This window comes from Sminthopsis crassicaudata, chromosome 1, assembly GCF_048593235.1.
Source record: "Sminthopsis crassicaudata isolate SCR6 chromosome 1, ASM4859323v1, whole genome shotgun sequence".
Lineage (NCBI taxonomy): Eukaryota > Metazoa > Chordata > Mammalia > Dasyuromorphia > Dasyuridae > Sminthopsis > Sminthopsis crassicaudata.
This window is the reverse complement of record NC_133617.1, coordinates 626882075-626899543: the sequence shown is the minus strand read 5'-3', so window position 1 is coordinate 626899543 and position 17469 is coordinate 626882075. Positions and strand designations below refer to the sequence as shown.

Sequence of the window (17469 nt, the reverse complement as noted above, 5' to 3'; positions counted from 1 at the left end):
TTGTGGCAGCCCTTTTTGTAGTAGCTAGAAACTGGAAAATGAATGGATGCCCATTAATTGGAGAATGGTTGGGTAAATTATGGTATATGATTATGGAATATTGTTGTTCTGTAAGAAATGACCAGTAGGATGAATACAGAGAGGCTTGGGAAGACTTACATGAATTGATGCTGAGTGAAATGAGCAGAACCAGAAGATCACTATACACTTCAACAACAATACTGTATGAGAATGTATTCTGGTGGAAGTAGATATCTTTGAAAAAGAGAAGATCTAATTCAGTTCAATTGATCAATGATGGACAGAATGAGCCACATCCAGAAAAGGAACACTGGGAAAGGAGTGTAAACTGTTTGCACTTTTGTTTTTCTTCCCAGGTTATTTTTACCTTGTAAATCCAATTCTTCCTGTGCAACAAGAGAACTGTTCAGTTCTGCACACACATATATTGTATCTAGGATATACTATAACATAATTAATATGTATAAGATTGCTTGCCAACTAGGGGAGGGGGTGGAGGGAGGGAAGGGAAAAGTCAGAATATAAGTGAGTGCAAGGGATAATGTTGTAAAAAAATTACCCAGGCATATATTCTGTCAATAAAAAGTTATAATAATAATAAAAAAAAACCTTAGCAAGAAAAAAAAATATTCTGCTTCTAACCTTCATTGACCATTTAGAAAATGTGTCAACATGGTATTCTGGGAAAATGATTAAGATCAGCAAAAGATCAGGATTAGACCATTCACATTCTTACAAGTAAAAGTAACTCTCCTAAACCACTACCAATAAAATGAGAGGAAGCTTTAGGTGTTTTTTTGTTTGTTTGTTATTGTTTTGGGGGGAATGGGTGGAAAATAAAAATGAATTTACAATGAGCCACCTATGCTACCTAATCTTCTTTGATACAATTTTTTTTTTTGACCTGTGGCATGTAATTTTTTATTTAAATATTGAATTACAGGTAAAAACAATTTTTAATTTTTTTTAAATTTTGAGTTCCAAATTCTCTTTTTCCTTCCCTTCTCTCTTAATTGAGAAGGCAAGCAAATCTGATATTGGTTATACATAGCAATCATATAAAACATACTTTCTATTAATCATATTGTGAAAGAAAACGGACTTAAAAAAAAACCCAAATAAAGGAAGTAAAAGAATTATATGCTTCTACCTATATTCAGACTCTTATCAATTCTTTCTCTGGAGGTAGATAGCATTTTTCATTCTATATCCTTTGGAATTGTTTTGTATCACTGTAATCCTAAAAAATAGCTAAATCATTCAGAGTTGATTATTATATAATAGTGCTGCTCCACATTTGTCCAGCACCCCCAAGTGCTTGACCCAGTACATAGTAAATATTAAACACTTAATAAATGCTCAATTTATTTTTCCATCTATAAGTGACCAAGTTACATTCAATAGCTATGAAGTTGACTAAGTAAAAATATTATTATACTATCTCATTGTGGGGTAGGCTACAAAAGTAACTTATCAGAAACTAAAAAAGGACATATACTATGATGCCTCATATGGCACAGAGGGGCCTTTGGGTCTTCAAAGGATTTGTCAGCAGTGAACCAACTCTAAGACCCTATAGTGGTGGAAAGGTCTCTAGTACAGTGCTGGCAACAAATTCTATCTGCTACTAAGGACCAATGTAGCTAAGTAGTCTCTAGCTGGCTACTTTGGATGTAACAATCAAGAAAGCAAAGAAAAATAAAACACAGCTTTCATTTCTATGAGGGACAACGCAATGGCAAGATGGTTGCTAAAAGACTAAAAGTCTTGGGGTTGGATGGATTCTAAATGAATAGAGAGCACTTGCCCTGGATTCAGGGGAACCTGAGTTCAGATCTAACTAATTATAGTTAACTAATAAGTAGTCTATGTCAACAGTTGTTCTTTTATCCATTTTCTATTTTTCAGCCATCAAATCTTGTTTCAATTGACTTTCCCTTCTTTATCAACTCTATATGAGATAGACAAGGGCATCCTTTATGAAGATATGAGAAGAGAAGATAAAAGTTGTCACCAAAAACTATTTTGTAAGACACTATATCCTTTCAGTCAAACAACTGTGTAAAAGGTATGGAGAATACTAGATTCCACTGTACTTATTATATCTTAGCTATATTTTAAAATTGTAGAATTAAAAAAACATAAAATAAAATATTGTGGGACAAGCTCTCTTCTTCAATAAAATGTCTGTCTAGCAGAAAACTGGGGAAAATTTTTTACATCTAAGGGTTCTAATAAAGGCCTAAATTATAAGATATATAGAGAATTGATACAAATTTATAAGAATACAATCATTCTCCAATTATAAATCATCAAAGGATATGAACAATTTTTAGATAAAAAAATTTAAACCATTTGTAGTCATATGGAAAAATACTCTAAATGACTATTGATTAGAGAAATGCATGTTAAAACAACTCTGAGGTACCATTATACACCTCTCAGATTGAATAAAATTATAGGAAAAGATAATGATAAATGTTGGAGGGGATGTGGGAAAACTGGGACACACTAATACATTGTTGGTGGAGTTGTGAATTGATCCAAACCATACTGGAGAGCAATTTGGAACTATGTTCAAACTATATCCTTTGATCCAGCAGTGTCTTTACTGGGCCTGTATCCCAAAGAGATCATAAAAGACGGAAAAGGACTCACATGTGCAAAAATATTTGTAGCAGCCCTTTTTTTGTAGTGACAAGGAACTGGAAACTAAGTGGATGCCTATCAGTTGGAGAATAAGTTATGATATATGAATGTAATGAAATATTCTGTAAGAAATGATCAGCAGGAGGTCTCGAGAAGGAGTTCACTGATACTAAGTGAAGTGAGTAGAACCAAGAGAACATTGTACAAAGCAACAATAAGGTTATTTGATGATCACCATATGGCTCTTTTCAACATTAAGGTGATTCAGGACAATTCTAATACACTTATGATGGAGAGAGCCATCTGCACCCAGAGGGAGGACTATGGAGATTTCAACTTTTTTTTTCCATTTTTTTCTTTTTTGATCCTATTTTTCTTGTGCAGCATGATAAATGTAGAAATATGTATAGAAGAATTGCAAATGTTTAACCTAAATTGGATTACTTGCTGTCTAGGGGATGGAGGTGGGGGGAGGGAAGGGAGAAAAATTTAGAACACAAGGCTTTGCAATGTTGAAAACTATCTTTATATGTATTTTAAAAATAAAAAAGCTTTATAAATAAAATAAAATGTCTCCCTTTACATAGATAAAAACATACAAGGTTCTTTGAAAGAAGAAACTTCAAGTTAACTTTAATAATTAATAATAATTAAATAATAAATATTATTATTAATGAATAATTATATAATATATAACAATATATTATGTATAATATATAATAAACATATAATATTATAATTAATTAATAATTAATAATAATAGCAAGCAATGAATTCATCATACATTCACCAAATGTCTTCACTACATTTTTAGAGAAGGTAGAGTATAGAATCCACATATTAGAAATAGTTGAGCATTTGCATGTTATGTGATCTGCCTCAAGTTCCAGAACATTGTAGAATCTTCTATATAAAATCCATAATCATTCATAAGAATTCAGTCTATCTACACAGGGAAAACCACGTGGATGAAGAAATACTATTATCAAAGATATGATATGTGGTTAGATGGACAGTAGAAGAAAGGCTGGATTTTCTTTAGGGAATTTTACAATGCTTTCAATTATCTCAAGTTTCTCCTTGAAAGTCCCAGTTTTTAACATTTCTTCCAATGATGTGATATCATTGATTCATGGAATACTTGCCCTTAAAAATTATATTATGGGTTAACTAAAGGGCAATGAAGAGATGAATGTGAATAGGTTGCAACGTATTACTAATGAGCAGTTGTACAAGAGACATAGCATACAAAAATGGAACAAAGAAGATTAAATTCAATACAATCCATGGCTTACCAAAGGGAGTAAAGGAGTTGCCTTCCTTTTTTTTGTTATTCAGTGTTTCAAACTTGTCCAATTTTTTGTGACTTCATTTGGAGTTTTCTTAGCTGAGGAAAATGAGGTAAACAGGATACGCCAGTGTTGTATAACTATTAAGTACCTAAAACCAGATTTCAATTTGGGAAAATGAGTCTTCCTGTCTCCATGCCCAACATTCTACCCACTGTGCCATCCAGCTGCCCTCTCCTTCCCTAAAAGTTCTCAAAAACAAGATTGATATGCATTTGTCTTGAATAAATTTGCTGAGGGAGGATATACCAGAGAAGGAAAGATCAGTTCAAGATTTAGTAGGAGACAACATAATGCAGTGAAAAAAACATTGGATTGAATATGTGGACTTGAATCCCAGCTCTGCTACTATACTACCTCTGACTTTTAGAAAGTTACCTTGCCTCCCTGGATCTCACTTTCTTCATCTATAAAATGGGAGGAAAGGTGAATTAAATTAAATTGAACTGAATGTTCTCATGGTTCACGGAATTATGTAATAATTTCTGTTTAATTTCATCCCACAGCAACTGGGTGATGCCATAGTGCACAGAGCTTTAGGCGTGGACTTGGAAGAACTCATCTTCCCAAGTTCAAATCTGGCCTCAGACACAGACTAGCTAGTTATGTGATAGTCACTTAATCCTGTTGCCTCAGTTTTCCCATGAGCTGATGAAGGAAGTAATGAAGCACTCCAGTACCTTTACCATGAAAAACCGCAAATGGGATCATGAAGGGTAGGATGAAGTTCAGATGACTTGACAACCATTTCATCTAGGCAGTGATGCACAGAGAGTTGCTATGAAATTCAAAGAAAAATTTGTAACTATGATCTGTGATAACTCTTCTATATAGTGCTGACCTCAAGATTTGAGAATTTACTAATGTAACTGAGATTTACTAATGTAAAGCAGTGAAGAGCAGTTGCTAAAGCATTTTTCCTGAGGCTTTTGTTCTTGTTAGAAACTACTGCTAACATGAGGTAAATATGGAAATATGTTTAGAAGAATTGCACATGTTTAATCTATATTGGAATATTTGCTTTCTAGGGGAAAGGGGAGATGGGGAGGGAGAGAGAAAAATTTGGAACACAAGATTTTGCAACCATGAATGATGAAAACTATCTTTGCATGTAAAAAACCTTTATGTATAGATAGAAAAATAGATAGATATAGATATAAATTTTGTTAACATTAAAATCTTACATTTATATAGTATTTTACAGTTTTCAAAACACTTCCTCATACCTTACACCTCATTTGATCCCCTCAACAAACCTGTAAGGTAGAAAAAGTAATTTTGGACAGAACTCATAAGATTATGTTTATAGCAGAGTTTTCTTATTCAATTGGCCTAAGTTGATATTAAATCTGTATCTTCTGAACACATATCAACTTGATGTAATAAGGACTCTGTGTCTCCCAGATCTTTGTGAGGGATGGGCCACCTGGCCTGGGGAAATTCCTAAAAATGATCCCTACCTACCTGAATCTCCTACTCCCAATTGATCTGATAATCACCTTGGTCTGGGAAATAATCACCACCCTTTATTGATTTGAAAATTATCCCTTAATCTCCCTAGCCTCAAACTATAGAAGGCTAATAAAAGATGACTCTGAACCCCAAACCTTTGCTAAAATTCCTTTCAGGATTTAGCCCACTGAGGAAGTTGTTTCTCAGTGTAAACCCATCTTTGCTAAAAACCTACCTTTGCTAATTCCTTTTGGAAGAGCCCACTGAGAAGTTGTTTCTCAGTGCAATAAACCCATTTTTTGTTGTTATGGGCCAGAACTCTGAACTTGAAACAAAGGATGCTTACAAGGTACTAAAGGGAATTGAGGAAACAATGGTTAAATTTAGTTTAGCATTGATTTAATCCTACAACAAATAATGGTTTCCTAGTGATATAATGATTGGTTTATATTCAGTGTAGAGCATATAAGCTAGGAATCTCAGCCAGGATTCATTCTGAGAGATTCAGAGGGCAGAGAAGATAGAAGGGAGCTCAGGCTCTCAGAACCAAGGAGAGAGATGGGCCTCTAAGAAAGCTAACCAGGCCCCAGGAAAGGAGACGAGACTTGGAAAGAGACAATAAAAGATTTGGACTTTAACCCCTGGCTACTGGTGTGATGATTACTGAACTGAAACAAAGGTTGCTCCCAGAGACCTCAAGAAAACCGAACAAGAGAACATTATATTTTGCCACAAACCTTGCTTACAGACTAGGACTGCAAATTCTTTAGCCAAAAAACCTGAGACACCAGCCTAGGAATCTCTCACCTTCATCTCTCACATCTCAGCAAACTGATAATAATGGAAGGCAGCCCAGAGGAGTTAAGGGATTAACATAATTAATCTGTTTGGAAAATGAAGAGTTGATTGTGGCATAAATTTATTAAACAGATCATTTCCCCATAATGTACTCTACCTTCACCCTTTGAAATGAAATTGTTTTCTCGACACAGCTTGAGTGCTGTTATATATCACTGTAGGGAAAATTCCAGCAATGCAGAGTTTGTTAAATTTAACATCAGAGGAAAGTCAGACTTTCAGTAAACAAGCACCTCACTGTGCTGGCTTGTGTCCTCACCTCAGGCAGTGCTTCCCAAAGCCTTTCAGGGAAAAGCAGCAAGTCTAGACATGGTTGGCTACAAACTCGGGCACCCCTGAAATCTGAAAGTAATTACTTTGAACAAAATGCTTTTCTATTTGATATGAGGTGGCAACAAGATATTTGGCAAGAAGAAAATGCTTTGTATATCAATATTTTAGACTTTATACAGTCAGAAGTCAGAATCTGAGCATGAATCTCCATTACAATCTACTAAGCTCCTCTCCCCACTCCCTAATAAGAAACTAACAACCTGGCAAGGATGCTCACTCCAGTCTAGGCCAACTTAGATTTTGGGGATGTTTTTCTTTGTTTTTTATTTTCCTCTTTGAATTGAACCATTTATTTATTGATATAGGAAATTTCCTATGAGGCTACTTACTCTATGAAAGCCAGCAGGCTCCTGTTTTGCAACTTAGTCTCCATTCTATTGCTAATGAACTGCCCTTCCTCACAGTTTCTATTTTTTAGTAATCAGAGAAACCTGACCTCTCCCAGAAGATACTACATCCCTGGCCATTCTCTCCAGGATGTAGGGTACATGTAGTTCATATGTCTCCATGCCATTTCCTTTGCCTCCCATCACTATCACTTGGCAACCTTTCTTCCTTTGAGGTTCACTCCATCAGTATATATACACCACTCAATCAAGATTCTGGGCCTATCTATACATTATCTTCTTCATTGTCTCATTTTACTTAAGAAAGGTCAGTACCACCTCAATTTCTTTCTTTACTTTGGGGCCTTGTTGAATATGTTTATATCTCCTCAAACATCTTGGAATTTTGGGTTCATCAGCTTCATATCCTGTTGACATAGACTGAAATCTTTTGGGGAACCTGGAAGCCTGCAAACTCCCAGTTTAGTTTCATTCAATTATAGATCTTGGTCAATCACTCTCCATTAAATTGTCACAAACAACTCTCAATGGCTCAAACTCCTAGTTAAGTGATCTCATTCAATTTTAAATTGAATTGAAAATCAGTCTCTCAGGAGTTGGCCCCCATCTCCAGGTGAAAGATCAAAATAAGCCCCAATATATCTATGACTACATGCCCAGATATCTTTGCAGATGGCTTAACAGACTTTGCCCACTGGTGAAGATATTCTCTCCTCAGTGTTAGCCTTTGATATCTTCCTAATAGGATCTTTTGTCCACTAAGAAGTCTGTCTCTCTAGCAAGCTGGCTGCTCAGTGACAACAAATCCTTTTTTACCACAGATTTTGGGTTTTCAAATTCTTTTGCATTGGACCTGCACCTCTGACCAGAGGGGATTTCTCTCCCCAATTCTCGCACCTCTTCCCTACTACCACTAACCTCATCATTTTGGTTCCCTGACCTAGAATCCCCAAGAATCTGAAAGGGGTAAAGCCTTTTCTTGCTAGGACACTCAAATGCTAGGGAAGATTTGAATCGTTAGAGCTTCAAGTTCAAGCAGAATTCTTTCAGGAACCCCTGAAATGCATTTCTGTGTTCTCTGACAAAAGTCCTCTTAATTAGGGAGCACTTTGTCATCTCTCCATCTCTAGGGGCGAGAAGGATAAGGAGCTGTAGAATCAGGGAAACTAGGCTTGTGGCAAAATGGAACAGAACATCTAAAGATCCTTCCTTAGGACGTCTTAAAAAACAGAGACAAATTCAGCTTGAAAGATCTCAAAACTAAAATACTTAAATTAAAATAGCATTGCAAGATGCTTAAATTTGCTGGAAGGAAATCAAACTCCCTTCTTCCTACTCCTCTAGGCCCCCTATGGAATCCCTTCCAAAACAGGACCTTGTGCCTAATAACTTTAACTTTAGCTTTAACTCTATCTCCCTCACCTAAACCAGATCCTGAGACTCCCAGCCTTTTTTCTCTTCCTCAGGATACTGGTTTTAATCTCTACCCCCTGGGAGAAGTAGCCGACTCTCAGGGAGAGACAATCAGAGCAGAGGTGCCTCTTTCAATGTCAAATCTCTCCCAGACCATTACTCTGAGGACCCCACCCAACTTTTTGAGGGGCCCAAGGCCAATTCCCTCCTTGATCTGTCCTGGGGAGATGTTAATATTAAACAACCTGCCCCAGATGTACAGAGGAAGCTTCAGAAGCCAGCTATGAGCCCTCAAACTTCTCCACCTCTGCTATTACAAACAGCTGTTGGAGTCTTTAATAATAGGGATCACACTGCAGCCAAGGAGAGAGGCCACAGATTTAAAGTGAGATTTGGTGAAAAGTCCCTACTCTTGGCTGCTGACATTTCCAGGAACCATAGAGGTTTGTGCTCTAGGTGTCATGGACCCTATCGGAGGAAGGACACTATCCTTGTCCTAAGTTTAAGCAGGAGGAACACTGGAGGAGGGACTGCCTACAGGGGACAAGCTGCCCCACCAATGCTCTGCTCTCCAGTAGGAGTTTGGAGCTTGGTCAAGCTCCCCCTTACTCCACCATAACATTGGAACCCTGGCTATCCCCAAATATGGCCGGTAAGACAATTGCATTTCTTTTTGTTATGAAGGGGATTTCTTCACTCTTGATCTGGAACTCTGGTCTCTCTTACCCCTCCCCCCATAAAGAGGGGATTGCAGGGGAACTTAAGAACTGTCTCGATTCCTCTCCTCTGCCTCAACAGCTGGGTGACCTGTCACTTAAATACTCGTTTCTTATTATTCCCTCCTATCCTGCTCCCTTATTGGGCTGTGATTTAATGGTGAAATTGGGGACCCAATTTTCTCTTCTTAGACCTCCAGGTGACCTTTTTGTGCTGCTCCCAAAACTCTCGTATATTTTCTCTGAAATCTGGAAGAAAATAGATTCTTCTGTCTGGGATCAGGGAATTCCCGGGAAGGCCAAGCACATCACCCCAGCCTTATTTAAGTTGCAGAGCCACAGTGTATTTCCCCATAAATGTCAATGCCCAATAAAGCCGGAGGCTAGGGAGGGATTGCAACTTCTGATTGAGAAATTTCTTAAGTATAAGCTTCCAGTTCCCTGTGAGTTTCACTGCAAATTTCTGATTCTTTCTGTTAGAACATCTAATAGAAAATTTCGCATGGTACAGGATTTCGGGGCAATTAATGAAGCCATCATTCCAATTCACCCCATAGTGCCTAATCCTTATACAATCTTACTCGGATTCCAGGGACACAAAATGGTTCTGTACCCTAGACCTTAAAGATGCTTTTGTTTGTATACCTTTGCATAAAGGCTCACAATTCCTCTTTGCTTTTGAATGGGCCATGCCAGGAGAATTTCCCCACCAACTAACTTGGACAGTTTTGTTCCAAGGCTTCTGAGACAGCCCTCACATCAGGCACTAATTAAGGTTTAATGGGAATTGGAGCTGCTTAGCAGCAGTTTCATTCAATATGTGGATGATATTTTCATCTGCAGTCCCACCAAAGAGGAGTCCCTAAATGCAGCCATGAAAACCCTAAATTTTCTAGCCTCTAGGGGCTACAGGTTCTCTCCTTATCCAAAGCCCACATTGCCCTCCAGTCTGTCAAATATTTGGGCCACGATCTCACCCCACCTCTTGCTCTCTGACTGAGGAGAGAAAACAGATCATTTTAGGCCTTCTAGATCCTGCCTCAAAGAAGCAGCTACGAACTTTCCTGGGCATGGCTAGTTTCTGTAGGATCTGGATTCCTAATTTTGGGATTATTGCCAAGCCTCTCTATGATTCTATTCAAGGTCCTGATAATCTTCCCCTTGAATGGGGACCTGATCAAACCAAGGCTTTTAAAACCCTGAAAGCCAAACTGACCTCCGCCCCTACCCTGACCCTACCCAACTTAGAAAAGCCTTTCACTCTGGATGTGGATGAAAGGCAAGGTCAGGCTTTGGATGTCTTAACTCAGGCTCTGGGACCAGACCAGTGGCTTGCTGGTGGGAGGCTTAATAGATATCGGACTTCCTGCTGGACACCCCTCCTCTCCATTCCCTGGTGAAACGCATTTTCACTGGTCGCAAGCTGGGAGAAACAATCAGGCAGGTCTGCCCAATTTGGGCCAAGTAAATCCTGAAGAAGCTGTTAACCACCCCCCCCCCTCCTGAAACCTATTCAGAGAAGGAGCACATACCCAAGGAAGATGGGCAAATAGCCTTTACACTAATGCCCCCTTGCAGGGGGTTTCAAACAGCTTTTGGTTTTGTTAACACCTTTACTATTGGGTAGAAGCTTTTCCCTGCAGGACTGAAAAGGCTCAGGAGGTATCAAAAGTGCTTGCTAAAAGAAATCGTACCTCACTTTGGCCTACCTAGCTCCTTACAGAGCCACATATAGTCTAATTTTTACTTCTCAAAATACACTGGAGAAAGAAGGGAGAAATTGTCTGCATCCTTCTTTCTCTCACTCTCACTCTTCTACCTAACTTTTTCTCACTCCAATGATGAGAACTTTACTCCTAGCATTTTCTCTTTTCTAGCTTTTCTAGATATCGCTGCCAGTAGTTAACTCCTTCTTAGCCTTTCAGCTAGAGAGTTTCGGGCACAGTGGGGGCATTCAGGATTGTTGGGTGGGCAGTCAGCATCCTCCAGGTGGCCCACAGATGGGACCTGATATATATATATACATATTTTTTTTTTTTTTTGCAAAAGCCCCATTACCAAGATTACCATCTCTACCTTGATAACACTCCATTTTTAATCTGCTCCTGAGATTTGTTTCTTTTAGGCTTCAAGCTATGAACTTCTAACTATTCCTTCAACCTGGAGATCATGGGATGGCTGACTGGGACACATAATACTCCGTAAGTGCTGCAGTCTTCAGATCTTGCATTTCTCCTCCTGGTTTGCGCCTCCAGTGAATTTAGGGACAACTCTATGCCCCTTATTCAGCTTGAAGCAATTACAGAAGATGAGAGCTTTGTCCTATTACCCCAAATGAACTGGGGGACTGAAGGGGGATGACATAAACTAAGATCTTTTGGGGGGTCCAGAAGCCTGCAAACTCCCAGTTAAATGGTTTCATTCAATGGGAGATCTTAGTCAATCACCCTCCTTTGAATTGCTACAAAACTCTCCCAGTTAAGTGATCTCATTCAATTTTAAATTGAATTGAAAATCAGTTTCTCAGGAATTGGCTCTCATTTCCAGACCAAAGATCAAAGCAAGCCCCAATATACCTAGGGCTACATGCCCAGATATCTTTGCAGACATCTTAACAGACTTTGCCCGCTGGTAAAGATATTCTCTTTTCAGTGTTAACATTTGCTATCTTCCTAACTTCCTTTTGCCCACTAAGAAGTCTGTCTTCCTAGCAAGCTGGCTTCTCAATGCCAATAAATCCTTTTTTGCTACAGATTTCAGGTTTGTGAATTCTTTAGCACAGAACCTGACTCTCTTATCAGAAGGAATTTCTCACCCCAAATTTCACACCTCCTCACTACTACCACTAATCTCATCACTGTGAGCCATGGGCACACATGTGAATACTTTTGACTTCATCATCAAATTTTCAGTCTCAAAAATCCAGAACTCACAAATTTCTCTAACCATAATCTCTTATTATTCCATCTCTGCTGCAATTTCTCTCCTAAACCTAATTTTCATCCTCATCACAATCTTCAATTACTCTCCTCCCCCATTTAATCTCACTTTCCTTTCTCCTCTATTTTGATGCTATAATTATATAGTTCAATTTTACAGTGTTATTGGCTTTCAAATCCTTTGCCCCCTTATCCCATTACTAGTCATTCCCTTAAAAATTTCAATCCTGGATTATTCCCCATTGGCCACCTTTTTATTCTAATTCTCCTGATGCTGGAGGAAACTCCCATGCTGAGTCCACTAAAAATGTTTACTATCTAATCTCAACTTGAACCTCGATGATCCAAACCAACTGATTTACACTTTCCTGATTAACTATGTCACACTTACTACAGTTTCTGTTCCAAACCTCTTCTGTTCTCAAAGCACTACTACTATCTTTCCCACTCTGAGCTCAGAGGACCTCACTTCATAGTTTACAGAGAAACTTGAGATGAATCATCATAAATTCCCTCTTTCACAATTCTATAATTTAAATTTCTTGACTGTTGTCCCACATTCTCTCCTCTTCTCATCAGTTTCAGAAGAGTCCTTCTGACCAAAATCAACTATTTTACTTGTGCTTTTGATCTATTACATCCCATTTACTCTGAAGAAGTTGCTTATTTTACAACTTGTTCCCTCCCTATCCAGGTTCTCTAATCTTTAAGGCAGAACAGATTATCTACCTCCTGACAGAAAGATGAGAGATTTAAGATGCAGATTGAGACATACATTTGTGTACATGTCCAATGTGGGAATTTGCCTTGCTTGTCTATACGTATTTGTTATAAGGGTTGTTTTTTTTGTTTTGTTTTGTTTTTGCCCAATTGGGATAGAGAAAAGGAAGGAGATGATAAAATAAATGTTAATTGGAAAAAAAATTAAATGAAAAAGGAAAAAAAAACATTAAATTCATTGTTTTTCCTTCTCCTTTCTTCTTAAAGCCTTATAATCTGGCTTCAGATTGAAACTGTTCTAGCTAAGGTTATCAGAGATGTCTTTCCTCACTGCTAAATCCAATGACCTTTTCTCAGTTCTTATAACCCTTGAGCTTTCTTCAGTATTTGACTTTGCTAACCAGTCCTTCCTACTGGAAACTGTCTTTCTCTCCATTTTAATATTATTAGTCTCTATTCTGAGTCATCTTTTTCTTTTTGGCTTCTAAGCATGGACCTATCAGAATTCTGCCTCGACCTTCTGTTTTCTCTAGGTAATTTCTCTTTTGCTGGAAAGGACTTAATTATCTCCTTGTAGATCAAAAAGACCTTGAAGCTAGGCCTAATATAACAACTCCAGCTGTCTTTCCAGCCTCCTTCCTCAGCCCCTCAGGCAAAGCTCTGAATTAGTTATGACTCTTTGATTACTAGATTAGCCACCAGGGCATTAAATTTTTAGTTAATTCAAAAACAGAGTATTCTGTTTGGAGTCAAGAAGACTCATGTTCTTTAATTCAAATATGACCACAGACACTTAATAGCTATATGACTGTGGGCAAGTCATTTAACCTTGACTGCCTCAGTTTCCTCATATGTAAAATGATCTGAAAAAGGAAATGGCAAATCATTCCAGTATCTTTACCAAGAAAACCCCACATGGGGTCATGAGTACTTGGACACAACTGAAAAGGACTGAACAACAAAACAACGGATTTTTAACCACGTCATGTGTGAATGTCATAAATCGGCAGTGCCAAGAACAAAGTAATCATTTCATAAAAGTTTGTTTAGTTGAATTGAATCTCCTTAACTAGACTATAAATTCCTTGCAGGCATGGACTATCTTATACTTCTGCCTGGGTCCCTTTATATCTGCTCCCTATTACTATCCTCATCCCAATCTCATACAACAAGCTCCTTAATAAATGCTTCTTGATTAATATTACCATTGGTACATTTTTCCTGATCAGCAGAGACTGGTAAAAAATAATGGCATACAATTAATATGTACTGGAATCTTTGTCAATGTTTTTACAATTTTTCAGGTCATTAGACCTGAACACAAAACTGAACATGTCTTCCTTACAAAATGGTTATTTCTCAATCCTTAATTACAAAAGAAATATCACTGAGATGAGTGAGGTGATCAGAATATTTTACATAAAGTTTTCTATTTTCCATGACCCAGAGATACAATCCACCTCCCAGAAGGAAGAACAGTTTCAAACTAAAGAACTGGATTTCAAATAAGCAGGTTCTATGCCTGTCTTCTTCTTAGTGTATGGAAGTTTTGCATGCTGTTTATCTAAATAGAAATCTGAAAACATTATAATTTTATGCATCATGTGTAAAAAGCTGAAGGTTTTTGTTCATTTTATTAAAAATACAATCTATGGACTTCCTTGTATCATTTTCCTTCCGGAAAATCTGACAGCCCCAGTCACAAGTTGACCTTCTCCTGAAAAATGGATCTGAAGACAAGGCCCTCGTGATAGTGGCACCAGATCAACTGATCTAGTCATCAAAAAGATTAACAAAGCCAAGAAAGAAAACTGCAACCACACTATATTTTCTTCCCCCACAAAGCTCCTCCCCTTCATGGAAGAATAAAAGAAAAAAAAAAAAAGGAAAGCACTTTCATGCCATACCTGTGAAAAGTGCATGGTAATGTAGACCCTTCTCTTTATCCTGATGGGAGCAAACATCAAACAAATAAGCTTTGATGGGGCCATCAATAAAATCAGCTGCAAAATCAAAGAGCACTACTCCCAGCATGGTGATGGTTATGGCCCAGTCAGTCAGTTTTTTGCTTGGCTTTGTAATCATAGCTGAAAAAGAAACAAAAATATCTCTCCAACCACTTAGTTTTAGCAAAGGATATTTTACACAGTCCAGCCAGGATTGCCATGGTCATATTTTCATTTAAAATATCTACTAAGACAACCTGTCATCTAGCTGAAGAGAATAGTAGTTGCAGGTATATGTCCTGTTTTAACATTTTTCAATCCTCTATGAAGTTTTTTATCTACTACTGAGTCTCAGTTTTGGTAGTGTGTGGTCTTGGACCTATACTACTCTAGCCTCCAACTATTTCCCTTTAAAGTGAGGGGGTGGACTATATCTGTAAGCTTCCTTCCAATTTTAACATTGTATGAAACATTTAACAAAATACATTTCAAACTGTATCTTAATGATTAGGGCAAAGGAGATAGATCTATTGTAGAAGTTTGACTTTGCAACCCCCCCCCCCCCCTTGAATTGACATTTTGAAACTTTGCCAGCTTTGTCTTGTCTCTAATTTAAATGATAGTGGTTATTAATTTTGTTTATAATGCTTGGTTGAAAATATGTATTTGATTCAATTAGATGGGTAGAAGCAATGATAAAATAAGTTCAAAGGAAAATTCAGTTGATAATTCTATTTAGGATTTATCCACATCATTTTCTAAATGGAAATTTCCTGATGCGTTAAACACTACCAAGAACTTTCAAAGTTCTAGAACTTGTCACCCTAAACACAGCTTTCTCATAGCCTGAGAGATATGATCTGTTCTGAACAAAACCCATTTAGAGGATAAAACAAATTATTACCATTTCGCAGTAAGATACAAACTTATTTTTATCTAGTTAGATCATAAAGTTCACTTACCTGAAATGACAGCATCCCCATTGAGGTACAATGCCATACCCAGCAGCATCATGATGCCCAGTGTCAAGATGTAGGGCCTCCGTTTGCCCCAACTGGATTTACAGTGGTCACTAGCTGATCCCACTACTGGTTGCAGCATGAAGCCTAGGATGGGACTAATAAGCCAGACCATACTATATAAACTTTTGGGCAGGCCCACACTGAGCAGCACTGGGGTCACATAAGCAGCTTCTACAGCATAGCAAAATTCCCTGCCAAACATAGCCATGCTATGCATGATAAGTCTGCCTGTAGATCTTCTAGGGGGTTCAGTATGGTCAAAGACACCAAATTTAGCTAGGGATGTATACTTTTGAATCCTAGTCTGCCCATTGCTGTCACTCATGCCTGGAAAATAAAGTACCTCCCTACAATACCACCACCTCCTGGGAGTAGCTCAAAGTTTTGCACAACAGACCCTTTTTGACATGGACCCTGGCTGGCTAGGAAGTAGGAGGAGGAGATGCTCAGGAAGGGGGAAGGGCTCAAATTCTTTCATGCCTCCAAGATCACAAGTTATGATCAAGGAAGAAGGGAGGGGGAGTGGGAAAGCATGACAGAGATTAGCAGCAATGAGTCCCCTCTGGCTCTTTGGAATGTTTGAATAGTTTGAGAAAGGTTTTCTTTAATTTCCCTAGTCATTTCTCAATTTAAAAAAAAAAAAAAAAAAAAAAAGAAAAACATTACTCAAAATGCAGAAGCCTTCCCCCCACCAAAAAAAAAAAAAAAAAAAAAAGATTTTTTTCTAAAGCTATCTTTGTGCTAAAGAGACCCTAAAAACACCAGCAGATTAGTTTTCCTAACTTCAGAGTTTCCTGATGTATTAAACATTATCAAGAACTATCAAAGCTCTAGAACTTGTCACTCCAAAGTAATAGCTTTCTCATAGCCTGGGAGATGATATGTTTTGACCAAAATCCATTTAAAAGATAAAACAAATTATTACCATTTCACAATAAGATACAAAATTATTTCTGCCTGGCTAGATCATGAAGTTCACTTAGCTGAAACAACAGCATCCCAGTTGAGGTACAATGCCATATCCAGTAGCCTCATGATGCCCAGTATCAAGATGTAGGGTTTCTGTTTGCCCCAACTGGCTTCAAAGTTATGGTTACTAAATTGACTAAATGTTGGTACTTCCTAATAACAAAGGTCAGCAGAAATAACTAACAATAAAAATAAAGTAGATGATATTCCCTAAAATCCATCATTTCTTCTATAATCTCCATGACAACCACTGAATTATGGCTGGAGAACTAAATTAATGTGTTTGATGAAGTGCTTTCTCTAAAAGTTTTTCTCATGACACCATCAGTCTTTAGCTCAGGGCTTTTTCCAGTTCAAGATAGAGGGATGGCATACGGCTCAATTGTGTTTTCAACCTTTATTGAGTAGAGATCAGTGGGGAAGTTGGAAGATAAGTCTAGAAAAAGCAAAAGTAGATGGGGGCAGGAAGAAATGAAGGAAAGTGATTCACTCGTCAAAAATACAAGAAAGCAGCAGAGGGGAGGATTTTCATTTCTCTTGAAAGAATCAATGGAAGTAGTGGAGAACACCTGAGGGTGTTAAGGAAATGTCTCTATAACAGGTAGTTAGTTAGATTATGATAGAGGGTGCTAAGGAAAGTCTTTAAATTCTTTTTAGCATATTTATGAAGTAGGTTTTTTTTTGGGGGGGGGAGGGTTTTTTGTTTGTTTGTTTTTTTTTTTGCTCAGTTGCTTC

The 17469-nt window shown here is 37.7% G+C and overlaps 1 protein-coding gene across 1 annotated transcript in view; it reads right to left on the bottom strand.

Moving 5' to 3' along the window:
- The window catches only part of SLC45A2 (solute carrier family 45 member 2), a 52998-nt gene extending 35588 nt beyond the window's left edge, over window positions 1-17410 (bottom strand). Inside the window, exons 1-2 of the mRNA XM_074282719.1 lie at window positions 15706-17410; window positions 14705-14884 (exon numbers count right to left, since the gene is read on the bottom strand). Coding sequence (XP_074138820.1) covers window positions 14705-14884; window positions 15706-16090 — 565 coding nt within the window. The 5' untranslated portion in view covers window positions 16091-17410. The remainder of the gene's footprint in view (window positions 1-14704; window positions 14885-15705) is intronic.
- Between the last annotated feature and the right edge of the window lie 59 nt (window positions 17411-17469).